The sequence below is a fragment of the Saccopteryx leptura genome, chromosome 4 (assembly GCF_036850995.1).
Source record: "Saccopteryx leptura isolate mSacLep1 chromosome 4, mSacLep1_pri_phased_curated, whole genome shotgun sequence".
Taxonomy (NCBI): Eukaryota; Metazoa; Chordata; class Mammalia; order Chiroptera; family Emballonuridae; genus Saccopteryx; species Saccopteryx leptura.
Window position 1 is genome coordinate 198,162,300 of NC_089506.1, and position 23,201 is coordinate 198,185,500.

Sequence of the window (23,201 nt, forward strand, 5' to 3'; positions counted from 1 at the left end):
GAAGGCTGAGGTCACTGGTTCAAAACCCTGGGCTTGCCTGGTAAAGGCACATACAACAAACAAGCAATGAACAACTAAAGTGAAGCAACAATGAGTTGATACTTCTCGCTCCTCACCCTCCATAAAATCAATAAATAAAATCTTTAAAAAAAAATACTGAGATAGCATTTCACAACCGCTAGGATGGCTATAATCAACAAGGGGGACAGTAACAAGAAAGAGATTAGATTTCATTGTGTTTGCTGGTGGAAACATGAAATGGTACAAGTTCTGTGAAAAAGTGTGGACCCTGGCCAGATAGCTTGTTTGATTAGAGCATCATCCCAAAACACCAAGATTATGAGTTCTATCCCCGGTCAGAGCACCTACAAGAATCAACCTATGAATGCATAAAAAAGTGAAACAACAGGCCTGACCTGTGGTGGCGCAGTGGGATAAAGCGTCGACCTGGAACACTGAGGTTGCCGGTTCGAAACCTTGGGCTTGCCTGGTCAAGGCACATATGGGAGTTGATGTTTCCTGCTCCCCCCCCCTTCTCTTTCTCTCTCTCTCCCCTCTCTCTCTAAAAATCAATAAATAAAATATTTTAAAAAAATAAAAAAAAAATTTAAAAAGTGAAACAACAAATCAATGTTTCTCTCTCTCTCTAAAAAAAAAAAAAAAAGGTACTTCATCAAAAAGTTAAACATAGAATTACCAGATGACCCCCTGGCCAGTTGGCTTAGTGGTAGAGCGTCGGCCTGGCGTGCAGGAGTCCTGGGTTCAATTCCTGGCCAGGACACACAGGAGAAGCGCCCATCTGCTTCTCCACCCCTCCCCCTCTCCTTCCTCTCTGTCTCTCTCTTCCCCTCCAGGAGCCGAGGCTCCATTGGAGCAAAGATGGCCCCAGCGCTGGGGATGGCTCCTCGGCCTCTGCGCCAGGCGCTAGAGTGGCTCTGGTCGCAACAGAGCGATGCCCCAGAGGGGCAGAGCGTCGCCCCCTGGTGGGCAGAGCATCGCCCCCTGGTGGGCGTGCCGGGTGGATCCCGGTCGGGCGCATGAGGGAGTCTGTCTGACTGTCTCTCCCTGTTTCCGGCTTCAGAAAAATACAGAAAAAAAAAAAAAAGAATTACCAGATGACCCAACAAGTTCATTCCTAGGTATATGCAAGAGAAAGGAAGATATGTAGTCACAAAAATTTGTACATGAATGTTCACAGAAGCATATTCATAACAACCAGTGTACAAACAACCCAAATGCCCACCAACTAATGAATGAATAAACAAAATGTGGTATATCCATTTGATGAATTCTTTAGCCATTGAAAGGAATGATACAACATATTTGAACCTTGATAATACTATGCTAAGTGTAAAATTCATATACAAAAAGCCACATATTTTATGATTTCATTTATACGAAATGTCCAGAATAGGCACATCCATAAAGACAGACGGTAGAAAGTAGTAGCTAAGTGGTTGCCAGGGGTTATGAAGAAATGGGAATGGAGGTAACTGCTCTCTGTTTTGGGGGTGATTGAAAACATTCTGGAATTTAGTGGTGATGGTTGTAAAACCTTGTGATTATACTCAAAACCACTGAGTGGTAGATTTTAAAACGGTAAATTTTATGGTATATAAATAATATCTTTTTATTTATTTATTTATTTATTTATTTTTAAAGAGACAGAGAGTAAGTCAGAGACAGGGATAGACAGGGATGGACAGACAGGAACGGAGAGAGATGAGAAGCATCAATCATTAGTTTTTCATTGCGCGTTGCAACACCTTAGTTGTTCATTGATTGCTTTCTCATATGTGCCTTGACCACGGGCCTTCAGCAGACTGAGTGACCCCTTGCTGGAGCCAGCGATCTTGGGATCAAGCTGGTGGGCTTTTTTTTTTTTTTTTTTGCTCAAGCCAGATAAGCCTGCGCTCAAGCTGGCGACCTCGGGGTCTCGAACCTGGGTCCTATGCATCCCAGTCTGACGCTCTATCCACTGTGCCAACGCCTGGTCAGGCTAAATAATATCTTAACTTTTAAGATATATAAAAGGATATCTAGGTCGTTTTGCTTCCTTTTATCTCCTTTGTTCATTGTGTAATTAAATAAGGTTGATGACTCTTCAGAGTATGTGATCCAATTTATAGTTTACTGAGAAGTAATCAATTGACATGAACAGCGTTAAATTTGTCTCAGGGAAGAAAATGGACTTAGTGAAGAATGTACTGGAGCATTAATTTATTCACCTGTGACTAGGGTACAAGTTCTTGAGAACTGGTATTATTACATGATGATTCATTAGGGAAGTGGTACCCATTCCTTCATGAGCCCTGAATAAATGGGAAGTCATACTGTAACTTAAGCAAAAAAAGGCAAGTTAATATTTGGGTAAAATCTAACTGGGAGTCAATTTAATTTTAAAGAGCTCAGTAGTTCCCTCCTGGCAGATAACTAAAAAATCTGTGTTAGGCCCTGGCTGGATGGCTCAGTTGGTTAGAGCATCATTCTGAAGCACAGAGTTTGTTGCTTTGATCCCCAGTCAGGGCATATATAGATATGTTCCTGTCTCTCTCTCTCCCTCCCTTCCTCTTTCACGAATATCAATTTAAAATTTTTTTTTTAGAAACTAGAACTTCACTTTAAAAGCAAGCAAGTCCTGGTCTGTTAACTCAGTGGTAAAGCATCAGCCCTGTGTGTGTAAGTCCTAGGTTTAATTCCTGTTCAGGGCACACAGAAGAAGTGACCATCTGCTTGCTTCTCTACCCTTCCCCCTCTCACTTTTCTCTCTCTTTATCTCTTCCCCTCCTAATGCAGCCATGGCTTGATTAGAACGAGTTGGCCCTGGCTGCTGAAGATAGCTTCATGGCCTTGCCTCAGGCACTAAAATAGCTCAGTTGCCAAGCAATGAAGCAGTGGCTCCAAATGGGCAGACCACTCCCCTCCCATGCCCCCATAGGGGGTTTGCCGGGTAGATCCTGGTCAGGGCATATGCAGGAGTCTGTCTCTCTGCTTCCCCACCTGTCAACTAAGAAAAGAAAGAAAGCAAAGCAAAGAAAGAAACAGAGAGAGAGAAAGAAACAGAGAAAGAGGAAGGAAGGAAGGAAGGAAGGAAGGAAGGAAGGAAGGAAGGAAGGAAGGAAGGAAGGAAGGAAGGAAGGAAGGGAAAGAAAGAAAGAAAGAAAGAAAGAAAGAAAGAAAGAAAGAAAGAAAGAAAGAAAGAAAGAAAGAAAGAAAGAAAGAAAGAAAGAAAGAAAGAAAAGAAAGGAAAGAAAGAAAGAAGTTAGGAAGGAAAGAATTGAAGGCTTATAAAAGTCAAATAACACAGTCATTGGGCCAGATGCTGGCATTAATTCTCAAAACCTTATCTTCCTAATACGTTTGTTAAAAATAACCTTTGATGTCCTCGCCCATTGGCTCTGTAGTAGATTGTGGGCCTGGCGTGTGGATGTCTTGGGTTTGATTCCCAGTCAGGGCACACAGGGGAAGTGACCATCTGTTTCTCTCTCTCTCCTCCTCTTCCATTGCCATGGCTCGATTGGCTCAAATGCATCAGCCCTAGGCACTGAGGATGGCTCCGTGGAGCCTCCACTTCAGGTGCTAAAAATAGCTTGGTTGTGAGCATGTCCCCGATGGGCAGAGCATCAGCCCCAGACAGGGTGCCATGTGGATCCTGGTCGAGGAGCATGCAGGAGTCTATCTCTCCTCCTCTCATTTGGAAAAGAAGGGGGGAAAAAATAACCTTTGAGGCCAAAAGTTTTTCTGAAAGGGTTTATTGAGCCAAAAATACTAACCAGAAAAAGCACCATGTCCTTGGGCATGCAATCTAAACAAGTTTTCACCCATGGGTCTGCACTCTGGTGCCAGTCCACGAGAGTTAACCACCCTGATATTGTATGAAGATTATAGACCCAGTGATCTTAGTTCAATTTGCTTATGCTTAGGGTGATTTCTGCTTTAGCGGTCCCCAAAATAATTCTATTTTCACTGGTCCTCAAGTATAAAAAGGTTGAAAACCACTGGTCTAAATGACTAGCACAGGGCTAGATGAAGACAGACAAACATGTCCAATGTCTGAGGGCTGACCGTTTTTTTTAATACAATAAGTTTGGGGAAGAAAGACTTGTTTTCAAAGAATTTACATTGGCTACAGCCTGGAGAAGTTCTGGTAGAGGTGCACAGTCTGTAAGAAAAAGTAGTACTTACTGCTTTTGGACTGGTTGTGGGAAATAGCCTGGAAAGTTCATGTGTAAACAAGATGTGGTGGTGTGTGTGTGGTAGTCTTCTATTCTCTCTAGACAAGAGCTGAAAAATTAGCTTGAAAGTTGATCCAACATTTCAACATACATTCAGGAAGATGAACAGTTTTGTTGGTTTTGGCCCTCAGCTCTATTAGCTGACAAACCTCCCTTCTCTTTCCTATTTTCTGGCCCACTGTAATTAATTAGGACTTCTCAAAAATTTCTTCTTGCCAACCTGCAGAGCCTGTCCCAGCTTCCCTCAGTGCTGCCTCTACTAGTGACCCAACTGGGCTTCAGACTCCATGTTTGGGACAAGATTTAACTGTCAACTAACTACACATTCAGTAACTTTTACAGAGGCCAAGAACAACATGCAAATGAACATACTTTTCTTTTTAAATACTAAAACAATCACATGGTCAAAAACAAACCATATAGGATATAAAATGAATAGCAAGTCTCCCATGTGGATGAAAAAGGAGCCACATGCTGAACCAGACAAACTCGGGGAAAGCCTGCACCACTGTCTTGCAGACTCAGAGACCTAAAGTAACCACACAGGATGGTCTCAGATTAAAACTTTCTACCTAAAAGGCCCTGGCCGGTTGGCTTGATGGTGGAGCGTCGTCCTGGCGTGCGGGAGTCCCGGGTTCGATTCCCGGCTGGGGCACACAGGGGAGGCGCCCATTTGCTTCTCCACCCCTCCCCCTCTCCTTCCTCTCTGTCTCTCTCTTCACCTCCCGCAGCGAGGCTCCATTGGAGCAGGGATGGCCCGGGTGCTGGGGATGGCTCCTTGGCCTCTGCCCCAGGCGCTGGAGTGGCTCTGGTTGCGGCAGAGCGACGCCCCGGAGGGGCAGAGCGTCGCCCCCTGGTGGGCATGCCGGGTGGATCCCGGTCGGGCGCATGTGGGAGTCTGTCTGGCTGTCTCTCCCCGTTTCCGGCTTCAGAAAAAGAAAAGAAAAAGAAAAAAAAAAACTTTCTACCTAAAAGCAGTTCACGGTGGGTAGTCATGTCCTACGGAGGTATTTTTCTCTAACAAAGGCCAATGCTTACCTTAGTCTAGCTTGTCTGTTATGTTACCTTTTGCACCTGCAATAAAGTACCTGATAACCTGTGGGTAAATCTTCTTTACCTGCCCACCCCAAGCATCCCACCAGAGCAGCAACCAACAAACCTCCTCATAGTTGTTATTATCATGTTATTAACTATCTTATACCTGCTTATGTAGAAGTTTCAGTGTAAGGCCAGTGGCCCCTGCCATGGCCATGCAGAGATGCAGGTTCACATTGGATTTGGGCAGATGGCAAAGGAACCGTGGAGCCAGAAAATGGTGGGCCATTCCGTTTATTAGAGTCTCTTAACGGAGGACGAGCAAACAGGTAGGGAAGACCGATTCCCTTTCACTCAGGGCTCCCAAGCCCCAAAAGCACTCAGGACTCACCAGACTCATTCTTCACTCTCCCAGACTCATAGCCTCCTCCCCGCCACCAGCCTCAGCACTCTCCAGCCACACAGCAGGGGGCGGGGGGATATCCCTTCTGGGGCAAACAATCGCCCCTCCCCATTTGCAATGTGCCACCCTGAGGGCAAGCACCCACTAGCCTTCCATAGACTATACATATACACATGGTGCTGCCCCAATACAAGTGAGCAAACCTAAAAAACGTGTTACAAACTTGTTTGCCCAACATTCAGTATGTACCTTTTTACTTTTTCTCCAATCCCTGAGGTTTCACCACTTTTCTCTCACCTCCATAATCTATCACCAATCAATTTCATGTAACTCCCTTACTTCTTCCCCTCTGATGCTCATGTATAAAATAAATGGTGAAACCATTTTCCAGAGCACTTTCCCAACCCATTGAGACTTTGCTTCCCAGCAATTTTCAACAGTTTGGCTTAAACTCGTAAAAAATTCTTACAGGTTTGGATTTTTGACACCCAAGTTCCCCAGTTCCCTTCCCAGATGATCCTGGTTGAGTTTCTTGTGTAAATTATGACTTTTTATTTCTAAAATGTTTAATATTAATGTGACAGGACTATTACACAGAATATGTTTCTGGTGAAAGATAAGTATTCTAAAGCCTGCACCTTTAATCAGAAACTCAGGGGACATTTGTTGCCAGCAAAACAAGACCGCGATTGTCTTCTTGCAGGAAAGAATTCAGTCATGAGACAAAGTGCAGCAAGTAAAGCAAGAATTTATTAGCTGTGCAGAAACACACTCAGAAGGGACTGAGCCAGCAAAGAAAACGAGGGCTTAAAGACAGGTTCAGGGGGGTGAGCCCAAGACAAGTTGCCAGTGCCCTCTGTTCCCCTGGTTGTAAGTCCCCTGGGATCCCTTAGAATTTAGAAGAATAAGAGGTAAGGAAAATGCACATGGGTGGGGGAAGGGAGGAGGAGGAGGAGGAGGAGGAGGGGAGAGGCACATGTGTGTCCCTAGGAGAGCACCTGAGTCCTACATGCTAAGGGTGGCAATCTTAGGGACGGTCCCAGGAGAGGATCTCAATAGAATATTCATCAGCTCTCCAGCTGTGTCCTTTTAGGGTTGTGGTCTCCACTGATTGGTTGGTGTCAGGGCAGGGGGTCACTGGTTGACCCAGCTGGTCCTGAGGTCAGCTGTGGCATTGCTGGTCTGGTTTTGCTGCTATTCTGGCCCTGGAGCTGAAACACAACTGAGGCCCTGATGTATGCCATCAGAACCTCACTGTCCCGGGGTCCTGAAGGTTCAGGGCTGTTCTCCAGTCCCCGTTTGTTCCCCCTCTAACGGGGTCTGACTTGCCTGAGTAGCACTATGCCTGAGAAGGAAGGGTCCTAACCACAGGACCAACGATATGAAATCAGGAGGGTCTAAACCGTATGACCAGCAATATGCTAGTGGAGGAAAGGTTACCCTGGGGGCAAGATCCTGGTTGTCCCAGTTTTGCCCGTTGCTAGGCCCCTGAGGCTTTCTGCTTTGGAGACTTTCTGTGCCTGGCCTGTAGTGCTTACTCTGCTCATGTCTGTCTGTCTGCCTACCACATGTTCAGATCCCAAATACAGAAACTATGAATCTTCCTGAAATCCAACATAGAATTTAGATCTAAGTGATTTCATTATAAAAAACAATCTCACATATTGCCTGACCTGTGGTGGCACAGTATCCACCTGGAACACTGAGGTTGCTGGATCGAAAGCCCAGGCTTGCCCGGTCAAGGCACATATGAGAAGCAACTATGAGTTCGTGCTTCCTGCCCCCTCTCACCCCATCGCCTTTCTCTTGCTCTTCTAAAAACTAGTAAATAAAATCTTAAAAAAAAAATCATACATTTTAAACTTTAAGTCAGATTTCACTCGATCTCTTTCTATCCGTGGCAAAACAAACTCTTCAAAAATATTTACAAAAATGACACAAGTGTTGTCGCAGAGCAGAGGTTGCCAGTTCAATTGTCCGGTCACATACAGGAACACCTTGATGTTCCTGTCTCTCTTTCTCCCTGCCTCTCTCAAAACAAAACAATAAAAAAAACAACAACACCACCCCACCCCACCCCCGGCAAATTAGCAGTTACCTGGAAAGTTTATTATTAAATCGATTAAGCCCTAAATCCACCAAGCAAAAGAATCTCACACATTCGGGGTTCAGATGAAACAACACGTATGCCTTGATTAGTAAATCAACAGCCTCTGGTAAAATCCCCAGTACTCAAGAAAGATTAAAAATAACTGTCCTGTTAATGGCACTGTTGCCCGGAATCAGATCTCCCTTGATGCTTAGATGGTAAGGTTGACTGACATGATTACAATCGGGAGAGGGGAGGAGGCAGAGGAAATGAGAACCTGGAAATCACAAGGGAGTGAGGAGTAATCCAATTAGCAGCATTGAAAATATGTAATCTTACAACAAAATGAGTGCCAACTTGGAAAATTAATGTCTATGGACATTTTCTGCCCCAAACAGAGAGCAGAGGGAGAGAAATTAGATTTTTCCAATATTCCCAGGACCAAAGTGCTGCAGTAATATAAGGTTATAGTAATTAAATATATAGAAATATAGAAAAATATGGAAGATATATAAAAGTAATTGATATAATATTAAAATCAATTAAGGAAATTAAATAAAGTTATGCAGCCTGGATACGAATATAGCATGTACAAATATGATAAACAGACTATGACTTTTAAGCAGGGCCCAGTTAGTGTGTGTGTGAAGTTATACATAGATAAGAAGTGGCTTGATGTCATAAATCTGTAAGTTAACATAAACAAGAAGCTTCCCTAGGAACATCCTAAAAGTGGCTTGATGTCACGGTTCAGTATATTAACATAAAAAGGGCTTCCTGCGAGGAACTCCCAAAAAAAGTGGTTTGAGGTGATAATTCTGTAGATTGACACCTGTTAGAAGGCGTTGGCCAGAAAAAGTACTAAAGCTGAGGGGCCCCCTGCTGCGGTAGTCACCCAGACTCCAACGTGAACCTGGACTGTCTCCACGCCACTCTGACCATAGACAGCCAAGAGGAGCACGTCGAGGGGCCCCCTTCAACTGTACCCAGGCATGTCGAAAGGATTTGAGAATAATAAATTGTGTGATTCTTGTAACTAACTTGTGTGTCGGTCTCGTGTCTTTCCTCTGGTGGCAATTAGTTAGTGTCAGCACTCATAAGTAGCATCCTTATAGCCGCCTCATGAGTAGTCTCGAAGAGGCTGCCAGCCCTACTGATATGCAGCAGAGTGTCCCACTGCACGGGGAAGTGGAATCAGGGACGCCTGATCGACGTAGAGCGACGTAGAGCTTGGGCTCTAATGGGACACAAAGGCAACCACATATCTGGAGCTACTAAACTCTCTAGTGCTTGAATATTAATAAGCTCTTCACATGGTAGTTATCTTCAAATCTTAAATTTTATTTTATTTTATTTATTTTTTTTACAGAGACAAGAGATAGTCAGAGGGATAGATAGGGACATACAGACAGGAACGGAGAGAGATGAGAAGCATCAATCATCAGTTTTTCATTGTTACACCTTAGTTGTTCATTGATTGCTTTCTCATATGAGCCTTGACCGCGGGCCTTCAGCAGACTGAGTAACCCCTTGCTCAAGCCAGCGACCTTGGGTTCAAGCTGGTGAGCTTTTGCTCAAACCAGATGAGCCTGCGCTCAAGCTGGTAACCTTGGGGTCTGAAACCTGTGTCCTCGGCATCCCAGTCCGACGCTCTATCCACTGTGCCACCGCCTGGTCAGGCAAATTTTAAATTTTAAAAAGCTAGAATAATCCGGCATCAGCCAACAAATTCAAATTCTTATTAATCAACCTCAGATTTTTACATATTCTGTCTATGAAAGAGGTACATAATTGTGCCCTTTTAAAAAATGCAAATAATTTATTTGCCCCTTGTGCAAATGAAGTTCACCAGATCTCAACAGGAGGCACCTAACTAAAGCAAGAAAGAAACTGAGCATAGTCAGAAAAGCAACCAACAGTGCATTTGTGTTGCCAGCATTCAGTCTGAAGTGCCTCTTTTAAATTGGAGTGAGTTGTGCCCAAGCATATAGGACTAAATAGTGAGCTGGTACACAAGAGCCATGCATTCGGAAGAAAAGGGCCTCTAGACCTGATGAAGGGTTGGCCAGACCTGTTCTTTCTTATCTCCGCTATTCTTGAGAAAAAGATTCCTCTAAGGTGAGCCAAGTTCGGTGGCTCATTTTTAACCAAGAGTTGCTCTGGAGGTTTTAGGCATCAAATTGGATTCTCATAACTCCGTTCTCATCCCAGTAGCACTGGGCCCCTGCTTGGGAAGTTCCTAGGACCTAGGGAAAAAGATGAAACTAAGTAGTAGGACACAGCCCATCAAAGGCAACACAAGTATTTTACTAACTGTGTGTAAAGGACTTTCTACAACTGTGGCAAAAACCACAGAAGAAATATTTTCACTAGAGGGTCCCACCTCACTGTTCTCTGTGACTCTGTCCTCCCTGCTTTAGCTCTCTGCCCTGAGAACCTTCACCGTGTTTCCTCCTGGAGGCTGCCTTTCTTTTCAGTTTATTTTTGAGAAAGGCTTATTTTTTGTGTGTTTTACCCAACTAACCATGAAATCAGAGGTCTGTTGGGGTAGAGGGTAAACCTAAACAATTCTCTATGTCTGAAAAACGGCTGCTGGGCCTTTCAACTCCATGAGACGCTTGGACCAGCTGTGCTCTGCTACGCTGGGTCCTCCTCATCCATTGTGGCATCAAGGTTGGGATCGGTCTTCGGCTCAGCGTCGGGCTCTGCAGGCAGGATGCTGGTGACGGTGTGAAGGAGCTCTTCCATCTGCTCCTCTGTGAGCCGCTCTTCACTCTCTTCCACTATCTGCAGGAGGAAAGAAAACCCTCCAGGGGTTACAAACTAGCCGTAGGCTGGGCCACCCCGTTGTCCCCAGTCCCAGCCCAGCCTCACAGAGGAGCTCAGCTCTCTGGGTCCTCTCCATCTTGGCTCCACAGGAGGAAGAAGCCACCTCAAATTTCAGGGTGAGCCAGTTGACTGCTCAAAATGGGTCAGTGAAAAAAGGGAGTTGTAGGTTAATTAGCATTTTTCTTTAAAGAAAAAGAAAACCCTAACAGTGCTATTCCTATCTACACATGAATATGTTGTATATGCCAGTGGTCCCCAACCTTTTTTGGGCCACAGACTGGTTTAATGTCAGAAAATATTTTCACGGACTGGCCTTTAGGGTGGGACGGATAAATGTATCATGTGACCGAGACAAGCGTCAAGAGTGAGTCTCAGACGGATGTAACAGAGGGAATCTGGTCATTTTTTAAAAATAAAACATCGTTCAGACTTAAATATAAATAAAACGAAAATAATGTAAGTTATTTATTCTTTCTCTGTGGACTGGTACCAAATGGCCCACAGACCGGTACCGGTCCGCAGCCCGGGGGTTGGGGACCACTGATATATGCAAAGAAAACTCACCTCTGGGGAGTAAAATGGCGCTTTATATAGTTTTGTTATTTCACAAGCTCATCTATAACTTATGAACTGTATCAACAACCCAACTGTGACTGCCCACTATGTGCCAAATGGTTTCTATATCTTTTGTAATCCTCATTAACTCCATCACTAATAACAGCTCTTTGGGGAGCTTATGTGCCTGGCGCTGCACCTTACACTTTACATCTATTATTTCTTTCAACCCTCAGAGCAATCCTGGCCAGAGGCAAATCTAGAATCCAAGCCAGGCCTCCCGAACTCTCACACACACTGCTTGGCCTCAGTCACCTCCTGAGAATGCAGAACAGGAATCTGATAAGTGACAGCTGGAAAACAAGCCCACACTGCTCATCAAAGATCCACTTACAGCCTGGCTTCTGACAACAGCCTGCAAATCTGAGCACACAGATGATATCCACAAGCATGAGACATTCTTTGAAGCCTCCCCTTTAATTCTCACTATGTTAATGAGTACAAACATAATAATATATAGTCAGCCCCCTTTTAAAAGCTGCAGGCAGTCAGGTTGTTTTAACACACTCACTTGCTGGCAACAGCCATCTACTCCAAACAGCTTTTTCAGCAAAGTGCTCAGGGCCTTTTCTATAGCAATCACTGACATCTGGCAACTAAGACCAAAAGGAATTCTAGAAAGATATTACGGCAGATTTAAGAAAGATGACAAGCTAGGCTTACAATCCTGAAATCAGTCTACTGCCTTACTTTTTTTTTTCTTCTTTTCTAAATGAGAGGAGGGGAGATAGACAAATTCCCACGTGCACCCCGACTGGGATCCACCCAGAAGCCCCGTCTGGGGCCAATGCTCTTCCCAGCTGGGGCCATGCTCACAACCGAGCTATTTTCAGCCCCTGAGGCAGAGGCTCCCCTGAGACATCCTCAGCACCCAGGGCCGATGCTCTTGAACCAATCGGGCCATGGCTGTGGGAAAGGGAGGAGGGAAAAAGAGAGAGAGAGAGAATGAGGAAGGGGTGGAGAAGCAATGGTAGCTTCCCCTCTGTGCCCTGACTGGGACTTGAACCCAGAACATCCACACACCAGGACGATGCTCTACCGCTGAGCCAACTGGCCAGGGTGGGAAGATCCTGAATGAACTAATGAAGCTACTTCCCATCATGCTGTGAAATAAAATGTCCATTTTCTAAAGGTTTTAAGGCTCAATAAAATACAATTTCTCCACAGAACAAGAAATAATCCCCAAAAGCCCATTTTAAAAATCAGAAATGCAAAATTAGGGTCTGTAAAAGGCAGTAATCTAACAGAGACTGCCTCCAAAGAATGAAGTGGAAGGAAGAATATATTCAATCTGATTTAATCCTAAAATGATCTCCATTTGAGAGATGAATGTCTCCAAGTGTATGAATAACTATAGCATATGCAGTTATGATGACCTATTTCCTGCCTCAGGAAAGAGAGTGAAGGAGATCTGAACCATCATCAGAGCAGTGATGACCTCCCACCAGTATTTGTACAATGCTTCTCAGTTTATGAGTTGCTTCCCCAGAATCCCTGCCACCAGAGCTTCTCAAGAACGCTGCACATAAAGTCAGGACAATTTACAGATAAGCGGAGGTTCAGCGTTATAAGGAAACTTGACCTGGGTCTCGGAGCAAGTAGGGGTAAGGTCTTTTGACTTTGCATCCCAGTTCTTTCTAGAACACCATGCCCTGTACTAAGAGGTTTCTATCATTTCCTCTCTGAGATACTGTATGGCAGACTACAGTCCTGGTGTAAAAAGGGTTTGGTTATATGACCTCTAAGAGGCTCTCCTTCTTAGAAAACTACACAGAGAGAAATTCAATAGGTCACTTTTGTGCATCCCAATCTCTGGGTTTGGCAGATGCAACACCAAGATTAGGTGTTAGTGAGGTGTGTTCTTGGCAAAAGGACTGATGAGCTTTCTATTTTGACAAATTTGCTAAGAGCAGCTATGATTAGCACACAACCTTCAGGGATAATTATAGTCAGAACTTTTCTTTTCAACCCAAGATTCCAAGTCACAGAAAGAAAATCCACACTGCATTAAGCAAAATGAAATATACATAAACAAACATTCAGAAACCAAACTTCCTAACACCTTAGATCACTAGGCTAAAAGACAGTAACTATCTTATTCTCCATTTTTTCTTTCCAATATATAAGCAACATCTCAACATTCTGACACCAAAGGTTTCAAGTTGTTTAGACTATAAAGACAAATGAAATTTAAAAATCCAAAGTATTTGCAGATGGGCCAACATAAATGATAAATATTTTTAATCATATACAAAGATTATATCAACACTCAGGTGCTGTCAAACTACAGAATATGGTTGTTTCTCATTTTAAGCTGCCAGACCTAACCTTCTACTTTTCTCAAGCATCTCAAAATCTAATAGTCACTGACACTGTTTGCTATTTGATCCAGAACAGTTCACATAACACCTGTAAATTTCAATTTTCTCTAATATAAAATGAAAGTAATGTCTACATTCAGGACCAAATGAGAACATACATTAAGCCATAAAACATATAATTCAGGACATTTTATAATCACTAAGTTATAACAGGCACAGATGGCAGTGCTGTTCATGATAGTGGCCTGAGAGGTCATGGGGTTCACTGTCCTAGCTTCAGACCAGAGGACTCAAAAGGCGATGGCAGAGCCTCATTCTTCAGATAGCAGGCAGCTGCCTGTGGGTCAGAGAATCACAATAAATCATGCCTGAGATATAACTGAAAAAGAGAAGCTTCAGCCTCAAACACTGAATATTAACAAATGTTAGATGCTGGGATTACTTCTGGACCCACAGAGCATAATGGTTGTAAGGTTAACATGGGGAAAGTCTCAAGTCCTTTGCATTTTCCTTTCTATGTGAAAACCTCATTCCTTATCCCACTCTGGAGAGAAGAGATACTGCTATAAGCCATGGTAAATGATTTGCTACCTTTTACAGCCAAATCCCAGGCTGGGAAAAATCTTGACTGTTGTAAAGTACCCGTACCTTAATTCCGCGGGTTTATGTAGAGACACCAAGTCCAGATGAATTTTGAAGGATTTTATTAAAGGAGGAGATTTATTTAATATGCCGGCCGCATACGTCTCAGTGGCTGGTTATATATCTTTGATAACATACAGGCTGGGGGGAGCATGACATCATGGCACAAGCTTATAATATTTGTTTAGGGAATCCATAGAAACATTAAAACTTTTAAGGTAACACAATCAAAGATATTTACAAATTTTTCAGTGTCTATCTCCCCTCCTTTGCCTAGAGGTATATTACTCTCAGGATTCCAGGAATGGAGAAAGAGCCAAGTCAATGTACGGTGGTATGTAAATTATGTCTCTTATTGAAAGAGAAAAGAAGTTCCTCAGACAATCTTTATTCTATAGTTAAAACTAAATAACCCATTGTCCTTGCAAGCCAGAAATTCCTACATTCTTCTCCCTCTCCTCCTCAAAGGAAGAACAGGACAGGAAAGCCTGACCTTTCCTCCTAAAATATCAATATTAATTTTGCAGCTTTTAGGTACCTTACTACATGACTACATATAAAATGGTCCAAGTACTGGGAAACAACATGCACAATCTTTACCAAAGAAAGGAGAAAAGAAGGAACAATCAGAGGGGCTCCCACACACATCTTCCTGCAAAAGCACATGGCTCAGAGGAATACAGACTTCTGAATCAAACAAACCCAAATGAGCCACTCACTAGCCAAGACTACGGTGAGGGCATTAAAAGTGATATACACAAACGCCTAGTACCACATCTGGTACATAGTAGGCACTCTCAATAGCAGCTGATCTGACCAAGTAATGACAGAGCTTTCCACAGGCTCTGGGATGAGGTCACACTAATCCTCCTCATCTCCTCTACATCTGTCATTAAGCCATGAATAACATATGCTGCTGATTAAAGTTGGAGGAGACATGACACGTGATCTTTAACCCATAGGGAAAGGGCTTTGTTTCTTGCTGTTTTGTTTGTTTTTCTCTTTTCTAAGTTGAATCTCCAACACACTGGAGAGCATAAGAATAATGAGAGTTCAAAAAGGAATCTTTAAAGGCCAGTTACACAGAAAGACATCCTTCATGGAAGGAATTTTCCTAACTTTTTGAGTACATTTTGAAGGGCAGAAAAACTACCACAAAGACAGGAAGTTTCAGTTAAAAATTAAATATTCCATGACCCTTTAAAGAAAGGGTTTTTTATTTGTTTTTAAACAACTCTAAAGATCATAGGTATTTTGGGCCATTTTCCTCCACACTTCTCTAAAGAAAATTTAACAAAGAGCTAAATACTTCTAAATTTGACTTTGGGAACAGTTTTATTCTTTTATTAATTCCCCAGCCAAAGGTTTTTCCTGGCAGTTAAACAGCCTGCCCAGTATTTGTGCTCAGGATGCTCTTAGCTCTGTACAACTGAAGGACACGGCACAGCACGCCACACAGCCAGCACTCAGTGTGCACCCCGGGCCTTCATTCACCTCCTCCTTACACCAACCTCCACAATGCTGAATCTTTATGCTGTGGCTGCAATTTAGACTTTCCAAATGACAAGGCTCCTCTAAACAGTTTTATGCAGGGAAAGAAGATAATCAAATTTGTGGTTTTAGAAAGTCAACTATGATAGTGGTGTGAAGACGGACTGGAGGACTGGAGGGAGAGAGACTGGAGGCAGGGAGAGCAGGGGAAGGAAAACTGCAACAGCTGAGCTGAGCAATGATGACAGAAAGTAATGCAGGGCAGTAGGGGCAGGGAGAATGAGGAGATAGATAAACAGAACCTGGGGACTAACTGAATACGAGATCAAAGGAAGAGAATGACTTCCAGGTTTCTGGCCAAGGAGACTGGGCCAGGAGGTGAGGGAGGAGAGCACGTGGGAAAGTGCACAGATGCTCTATTAACCAAGAAAAGAAACTCAGGAAGAGCAGGCCAAAGGGTAGGAGTCTGGGGGATGGATTCTACCAGCATCATGTTGTTTAATGTTTTTATGCAACATCTGGGTTGGCAATTACCCTACAGGAAGCAATGGCCAGAATCTCTTGGGACATCAGGTGAGACAAAGGGCTAAAAAAATCACATAGAAGAAATTAAATTTCCTCTAGTCTTTTACTTTATCTAAGTCTATACTAACGAGGATCAAATTAGTAAAGTTTCCTTTAACTTAAATGGTCTGACAGTCTTTTTAAGATATGTCCATTCCTGGTTTGTCCGTTGCCAGCCTTTATACCACCCTTTTTACATACATGCCCAGAAACCAAACCTCCCACCACCACGGTCAGGCCTCCCTCACTCACCAGCTGGATCTCCACAGCAGTCATAGGCCTGTGATTCAGCAGCTGAAGTTTTTCAGCTCTGTCAAAAAGAAAAGTAAAATCACTTAAAAGTCATTCACCTAAGAACTTGATTCTTTACCAAGCTGTGTAGAAAGCAGTTTGTCAGAAAACAAGTAGGAGAACCACTTGTTAAAACGAGACCCGTAGGCCCTGGCCAGTTGGCTCAGTGGTAGAGCGTCGGCCTGGCGTGCGGGAGTCCCGGGTTCAATTCCCGGCCAGGGCACACAGGAGAAGCGCCCATCTGCTTCTGCACCCCTCCCCCTCTCCTTCCTCTCTGTCTCTCTCTTCCCCTCCCGCAGCCGAGGCTCCATTGGAGCAAGGATGGCCCGGGTGCTGGGGATGGCTCCTTGGCCTCTGCCCCAGGCACTAGAGTGGCTCTGGTCATGACAGAGCGATGCCTCGGAGGGGCAGAGCATCGCCCCCTGGTGGGCAGAGCGTCGCCCCCTGGTGGGCGTGCCGGGTGGATCCCGGTTGGGCGCATGCAGGAGTCTGTCTGACTGTCTCTCCCCGTTTCCAGCTTCAGAAAAATACAAAAAGAAAAAATAAATAAATAAATAAAACGAGACCCGTAGCTTCAACTGTAAAATGAAAGACTGGAAAAAGAAACAGGAGTCCCATGTTAGTGACTCTCACACAAGGGTAGAAGTATGTATTAGAACTACACAGGGTATAGAGGCTTGGACTGTAAGAAATGTAGCAAACAGCAGAGATGCAGGTTTAATAAATTTTATCTGAAAAAATATAAAAACAAATAATTATTTCAAATTATAGAAAGATTAATAAAATCATCTTGGTTGGTCACTGCTTGAGAATTCCTTCTTGAGAGTAAGACTAAATGGCCTGACCAGGTGGTGGCACAGCGGATAGAGCGTCAGACTGGGACACAGAGGACCCAGGTTTGAAACTCCAAGATTGCCAGCTTAAGCGCGGGCTCATCTGGTTTGAGCAAGGCTCACCAGCTTGAGCCAAGGTCGCTGGCTTGAGTAAGCGGTCACTAGGTCTGGTGTAGCCCCCCAGTCAAGGCACATATGGGAAAGCAATCAATGAACAATTAAGGTGCTGCAACAAAAAACTGATGATTGATGCTTCTCATCTCTCTCCCCTCCTGTCTGTCTGTCCCTATCTATCCCTCTCTTTCCCTCTGTCTGTCACACACACAAAAAAAGACTGTTACTCAGCTTAGTAAACTAAAACGACTCAAGCAGGCAAGAGTTAATACACAGTAGGACAAGGGATGGTCTTCTGCCCTCAAAGAGCTTACAATCCAGTTGGGGAAATCTTATTATTTATAGTAGCAACAGCCACCATTTACTGCTTACTTTCCATTAGACAAATAAACTTAACTGATGCTGAGATGGTAAATCACTTGTCCAAGGTTACACGCCCAGTAAATGGCAGAGCTAGGACCCTACCATCAAAGCTCATGTTCATAACTATCTGCTTCTGGTATTCTATTCATATGTTCATAATGGTGACTGTCACACAGCAATTTCTCCAAAATGGCATGCTTTTTCTTAAGATTTTATTTATTGATTTTAGGGAGAGGAGAAAGGGAGAGGGAGGGAGAGGGGAGAGGAGCAGGAAGCATCAACTCATAGCAATTGCTTCTTGTACATGCCTTGACCAGCCAAGCCCGGGGATTTGAACTGGCGACCTCAGCTTCCAGGTCTATGCTTTATCCACTGCGCCACCACAGGTCAGGCTAAATGGTATTCTTTATTAAAGAAGTAGGAGTCAAGTTCTACAGCTCATAACTCAAGGATTTTCTAGGCAGAAAGAATAAACAGAAGGGGCAGTCAAGACAAGAACAGCATAGTCAATGCCCAGAAGTACAAACATTTATGGAGCTGTAGGAAATTGCTCCTAGGGAGGCTGTGGGACACAAGGTTGAGAGAGTCACCTGGGACAAGACTACAAAGGGCCCTGACTACCAACAGGCAGGAGGTTACTCTGTAGACACTGGAGAGCAACCAAGGAAAGGACAGACATGCTCAAGCTGATACTCAAAGCGATTCCGGAAGACCTGAGAAAACTGAGAGAAGACAAAGTCGTGAACTTGGGCAGCAGCAGGGATGGCAATGAGTCTGGTACCTCGGTCACCCTCAGGTACAGTTAGTCAACGGGACCTAATAACTGCTTAGGTGTAGTGGGGGTGGGATGAAGGAAAGGAAAGTATCCAAGTTTTACACTATCAGGTTTTTAGCCTGTTTGGAAAAAAGTATATTAACTGAAATTTGAATTTGACTTTATGGTGCTTTTAGAACACAGAAGAATTCTATAGAGCAGATTGTCTAGTTTTAGGTCTAGTTGTCTAAAACTAAAGAAAAATACCAGAGCTGGATATATTAGCAAGGAGTTAAATGAAACCATGACAGTGGATCACAGCCCAGAGACCAACTACAGAGTAAGCAAAGTCCCAGGACAGCATCTCCATTTAAAGGCCCAGGAAGAAGGCAACAAAGGAGAATGACAGGAAAGAGAAAAAGAAAACCTGGGAGAGCCCTGTTAGGAAAACCAAGACAAGAAAAGTTCAAAACAGAGGGCATTTCCCACAATGTCAAATGCTGATGAGAGAAAAGGAGGCTGATAGTTATAGAAGTCACTGGATTTGCCAAAAAAAGAGGGCATTGGTGGCCCATGCAAGTAGTTCAGTGGAATGACAGTTGTGGTGACAACTGGACTGTGGAGACTGAGGAAAAATTGGGGATGAAATAACCTTTTTCTTGGTAATGCAATGTCATCACTTTATTCAAATCTTCAAAATAGCCTTTATTCTTCATTTTTAGTGTAAGAAATTCACCAAAATGCAGCACAATACCAAGAGAAAAATACAACACTGGACTTCTGTAAGAGTCAATGATACAGACCTAAAGTAATTTTGTAGTGAGGCACCCACAATATGACCCCATTAACCCAGCTTAGGAATTCCTGAGTCCTGACTGGCTGCATCAGGCACTGACAATAAATGGTAACCAATTTGTGATCTGAAAACTCCTTTTGATTTGGCTCTATCAGTTTTCTGAAAGGCATCCCCCTTAATGCCCCTTATACATGAAACAAAATGTTTTCAAAACAGTACTGCAAAGTACTGTTTGTGTGGTTATATCCTCTGTTCAAATCAAGTTTAATTTTTCTGGCAACAAAGCAAATCTGGGTTTGGTTCACGTAGGAAGAGACAATCTATGAGGAGGGTTGAAAAGGCACCCTCCACTTTTGCCTGAGGAGATACAAAGGCAGAAGTAAAGGGGTCTGTGCTTGTGGCACAGAGGGGATTTCAGAGGATCCTTCTGAAAGACTAGTTTAAAAATGACAAGTGGGGAGAAGTGCAAAGAGAGAAAGTTAGTCTGACCAGCTTTCTGTCCTGCACCACTGATGGAACGGAGACTGGCGACAGGGAATGGACGACTAGGGTTGAGGGTGGGATGTTGGGCTGAAGACGAAAAGAGAAAGGCAGAGATTACTAATGTTTTATTTTAAACAAGTTGATATAAATCAAATACTTAAAGGAGATTAATAATGACCAATCAGAATAATTTGGCAACTTTATTTCTTTACAATCAAAGTTCCTTCTAAACCTAGTTTGATGTCTTCTTACTTAAAAGCAAAGAACAGTTTGATATAATATTAATATTACTCTAGAAAAATTAAAGAAAGATCCCTAGGGCTGCTTCCTTCCTATTCATTTTATGAAAGAATACCTGCCGTACTTCAAAATGCTTTAGGGAGGTACTCCTACCATTACATGGTCCCTTGTTAAGTTTGAAAGTGCCTGAAAGTTTGGGCACTAGAGGACATCCAACCTGTCTTTAAACAGCAACTTCAGGATAATATGACTAAAGCAGTTACACTGTGAGATGTGCTGAAGTTACGTGATGTCTTTCCTGGCACAGAAGTGGCATTGGTTGCTTACCAGACAGTGCAGCCACCATGGGAGCCATCCATGAAGACGTTTCCCTTGCACTGAATAACAAGGACACTGGCTGCCTACATGGCTGCAAGCTGAGCGGTACTGGGAGGCATCCTGCCTGTGGTGGAGGAGGAATGCTGCCCCAGCTCTCAGTCTGGCACTGCTGCACCAGGTGGCTGGATGGGACCATGTGGATAATAAGCCACGAGGATTGTGAAACCTAAAGGCCAAAGCCACAGGCTGGACCATGGGAAGATACAGCGAGGGGCCAGGAAAAGCAGCTTACACGGTGGGGACTGTGGCAGGCCAGCAGTGCACGAAGCTCAGATGTAGAGCTCTGCCTGAGTCCGGTGGAGCATCAGAACAGGGTCAAGTCTAGGAAGAAGCAAGGTCTGAGTGTATGCTGAATTCCCACAGGGCTGTATAGGGTAGGCTGGCTGTGTTGGATAGTGACCTTTGCTGTTCATGGTGGCCGTGGGTCCGGTTTGCCTCAGTGTCACATCACAGATCAAAATAACCTCTTGAGCCTGACCAGGTGGAGGCGCAGTGGACAGAGCGTTGGACTGAGATGCCGAGGACACAGGTTCGAGACCCCGAGGTCGCCAGCTTGAGCATGGGCTCAACTGGTTTGAGCAAAGCTTACCAGCTTGGACCCAAGGTCGCTGGCTTGAGCAAGGGGTTACTTGGTCTGCTGAAGGCCCATGGTCAAGGCACATATGAGAAAGCAATCAATGAACAACTAAGGTGTTGCAACGAAAAACTAATGATTTGATGCTTCTCATCTCTCTTTGTTCCTGCCTGTCTGTCCCTATTTATCCCTCTCTCTGACTCTCTCTCTGTCTCTGTAAAAAATAATAATAATAAAAAATAAAAACCCTGTTAAAAAAACAAAACAAAAACCTCTTGACAGGACAGAAGTTAAAATAAAATATAATATAATGAAATATAATAATAAAATAACAATTATAGCCTGAGGAGGGCAGGTTCTGGAAGGGACTGGAACGTATTTGCCAACTAACTAGACAAGCATGTGGAGAGGCTGAAATATCTAAGAAAAAGACCTTCAGATAAACAGAAGTCCAAAGTTTCAGTGAAGGGGCTCATCATATTCTACTGACACCAGTGTGGAAAGAAAAGCAAGTTGAAGAGAAATGAGAGAACCGAGTTCATTTTAGATCGTTTACTCAGTGAAGCAGAAGTCAAGTCACCATCTGAGCAGTTGGATGTGAACAGGGTCACAGGACTAAAAGCTGCAGACAATCAGGCGAGAGGACAAAGAACTATCATCAAGCAGTTTTGAAGACCCAACTGGGCTGGAAAATATGAACCCCCACTCAAAACAAAATTACTTATTTTAACCATCATTATCCAACAATATAAAGACTAGAGAAAGAGTAGGAATACAGAAAAAATATGGCTGAATAAATGACCATTTTGGCTATAAAGCAATTAAAGCAATGGAACCCTGTTCATCCAACAGTCACTATTCTGCCAGGCTCTGAACTGCTGTAAGTGTTCCCAGTTACAATAAGGACCTTGTAAGTCTTCTAGCAACAAAAACATTCATAGCTGCTCCCTGAAAAACACGGCTTGCAGTCAAACCAACCAAGCAAGTTCTGTTCCCATATCCAAGGAGCTGAACACTGAAGTAAATTCATACAATCACACAAACCTCAGGCCCTAGTTTCTTTCTTTTGCTGGGGGGGGGGGGGAGAGAACATTCACCCAACTTCATAACCAAGCCTGTTTTAACTGTCTCTTCCTTCACCTTTTAAGTTACTGTACTTTTAGCTCCTTCCTCAGCTAATCTCCAAAACTGTTTTTGCTAAAGGGCCCAGTGATCTCCACATTGACAACTCTAGTGGGTGCTTCTCTGTGCTGCTCTGTCCTGTCTCTGTGATATCTAACACTGCTGATCACACCCCCTATAAAACTATTTAGTCTTGCGGCTTCCACTAAATACCATCCATTCTTCCCTAATTCTCTTATCTATTTCTTTTTCACTTCTTTCTAGGTTTTCTTCTGCTTGCCTATAGCATTTCCATGGTACCATCTTTAACCCTCACTGTGTTGCTCATCCAAAACTCATCATTTTATCTGCTACTATAAGTTTTAACCAAGAAATTCATGTTTTCATGCTATTGAGTTGAGCTCCAGACCTCTGTAACCAATTGCCACCTGGACACTGCCACTTAAACAGTTCACAGACTTCAAATTCAACACATCCCAAAGCAATCTAATTATACCTCCCAAAAACCACCCCTCTCTCTGTACTTCTCACTGTATTAAGAGCCTCACACTCAGGACAGAAATCTGAGGGTCTTTTTTTTTTTTTTTTTAAGACTTTATTTTTCAGAAAGGAGAGAAAGAGAAGGGGGGAGGAGCAGAAAGCATCAACTCCCATATGTGCTTTGACTAGGGAAGCCCAGGGTTTTTTGAACTGGCGTCCTCAGTGTTCCAGGTTGACTGACACTTTATCCACTGTGCCACCACAGGTCAGGCCCGAGGGTCATCTTTGACTTTTCCCTCTCACCCACTTTTATATTTAGTCATAAAAATTACTGATTACTTTTATTTCTACAAGCCACTTCAATTCCGTCACTTTTCAACCTATCTTCACTCTCACAAATAAAGTATATTTTAAATAAGATGAAGATCTGGTCATCTTATTGTCCTGCTTATAATCCTCACAGTGTCCCCACAGGGTTTGGAATGAACTTCAATTTCCTAGGCTCAGCTTCCAGAACCCACTGAAATTCGGTCTTTGTCAAGTCTCTCT

The 23,201-nt window shown here is 43.5% G+C and overlaps 1 protein-coding gene and 1 pseudogene across 3 annotated transcripts in view; both read right to left on the minus strand.

Annotated features, from left to right (window-relative positions):
• Positions 1-6,401: 6,401 nt before the first annotated feature.
• CRCP (CGRP receptor component) overlaps positions 6,402-23,201 on the minus strand; it is a 59,598-nt gene continuing 42,798 nt past the window's right edge. For all 3 annotated transcript variants that reach the window (XM_066382484.1, XM_066382483.1, XM_066382481.1), the window contains 2 exons: positions 16,477-16,534; positions 6,402-10,549 (listed from right to left, as the gene is read on the minus strand). In XM_066382484.1, the coding sequence (XP_066238581.1) occupies positions 10,400-10,549; positions 16,477-16,534 (208 nt within the window). In that variant the 3' untranslated portion in view covers positions 6,402-10,399. The remainder of the gene's footprint in view (positions 10,550-16,476; positions 16,535-23,201) is intronic.
• On the minus strand, positions 20,422-21,010 carry LOC136402492 (DAZ-associated protein 2-like; annotated as a pseudogene).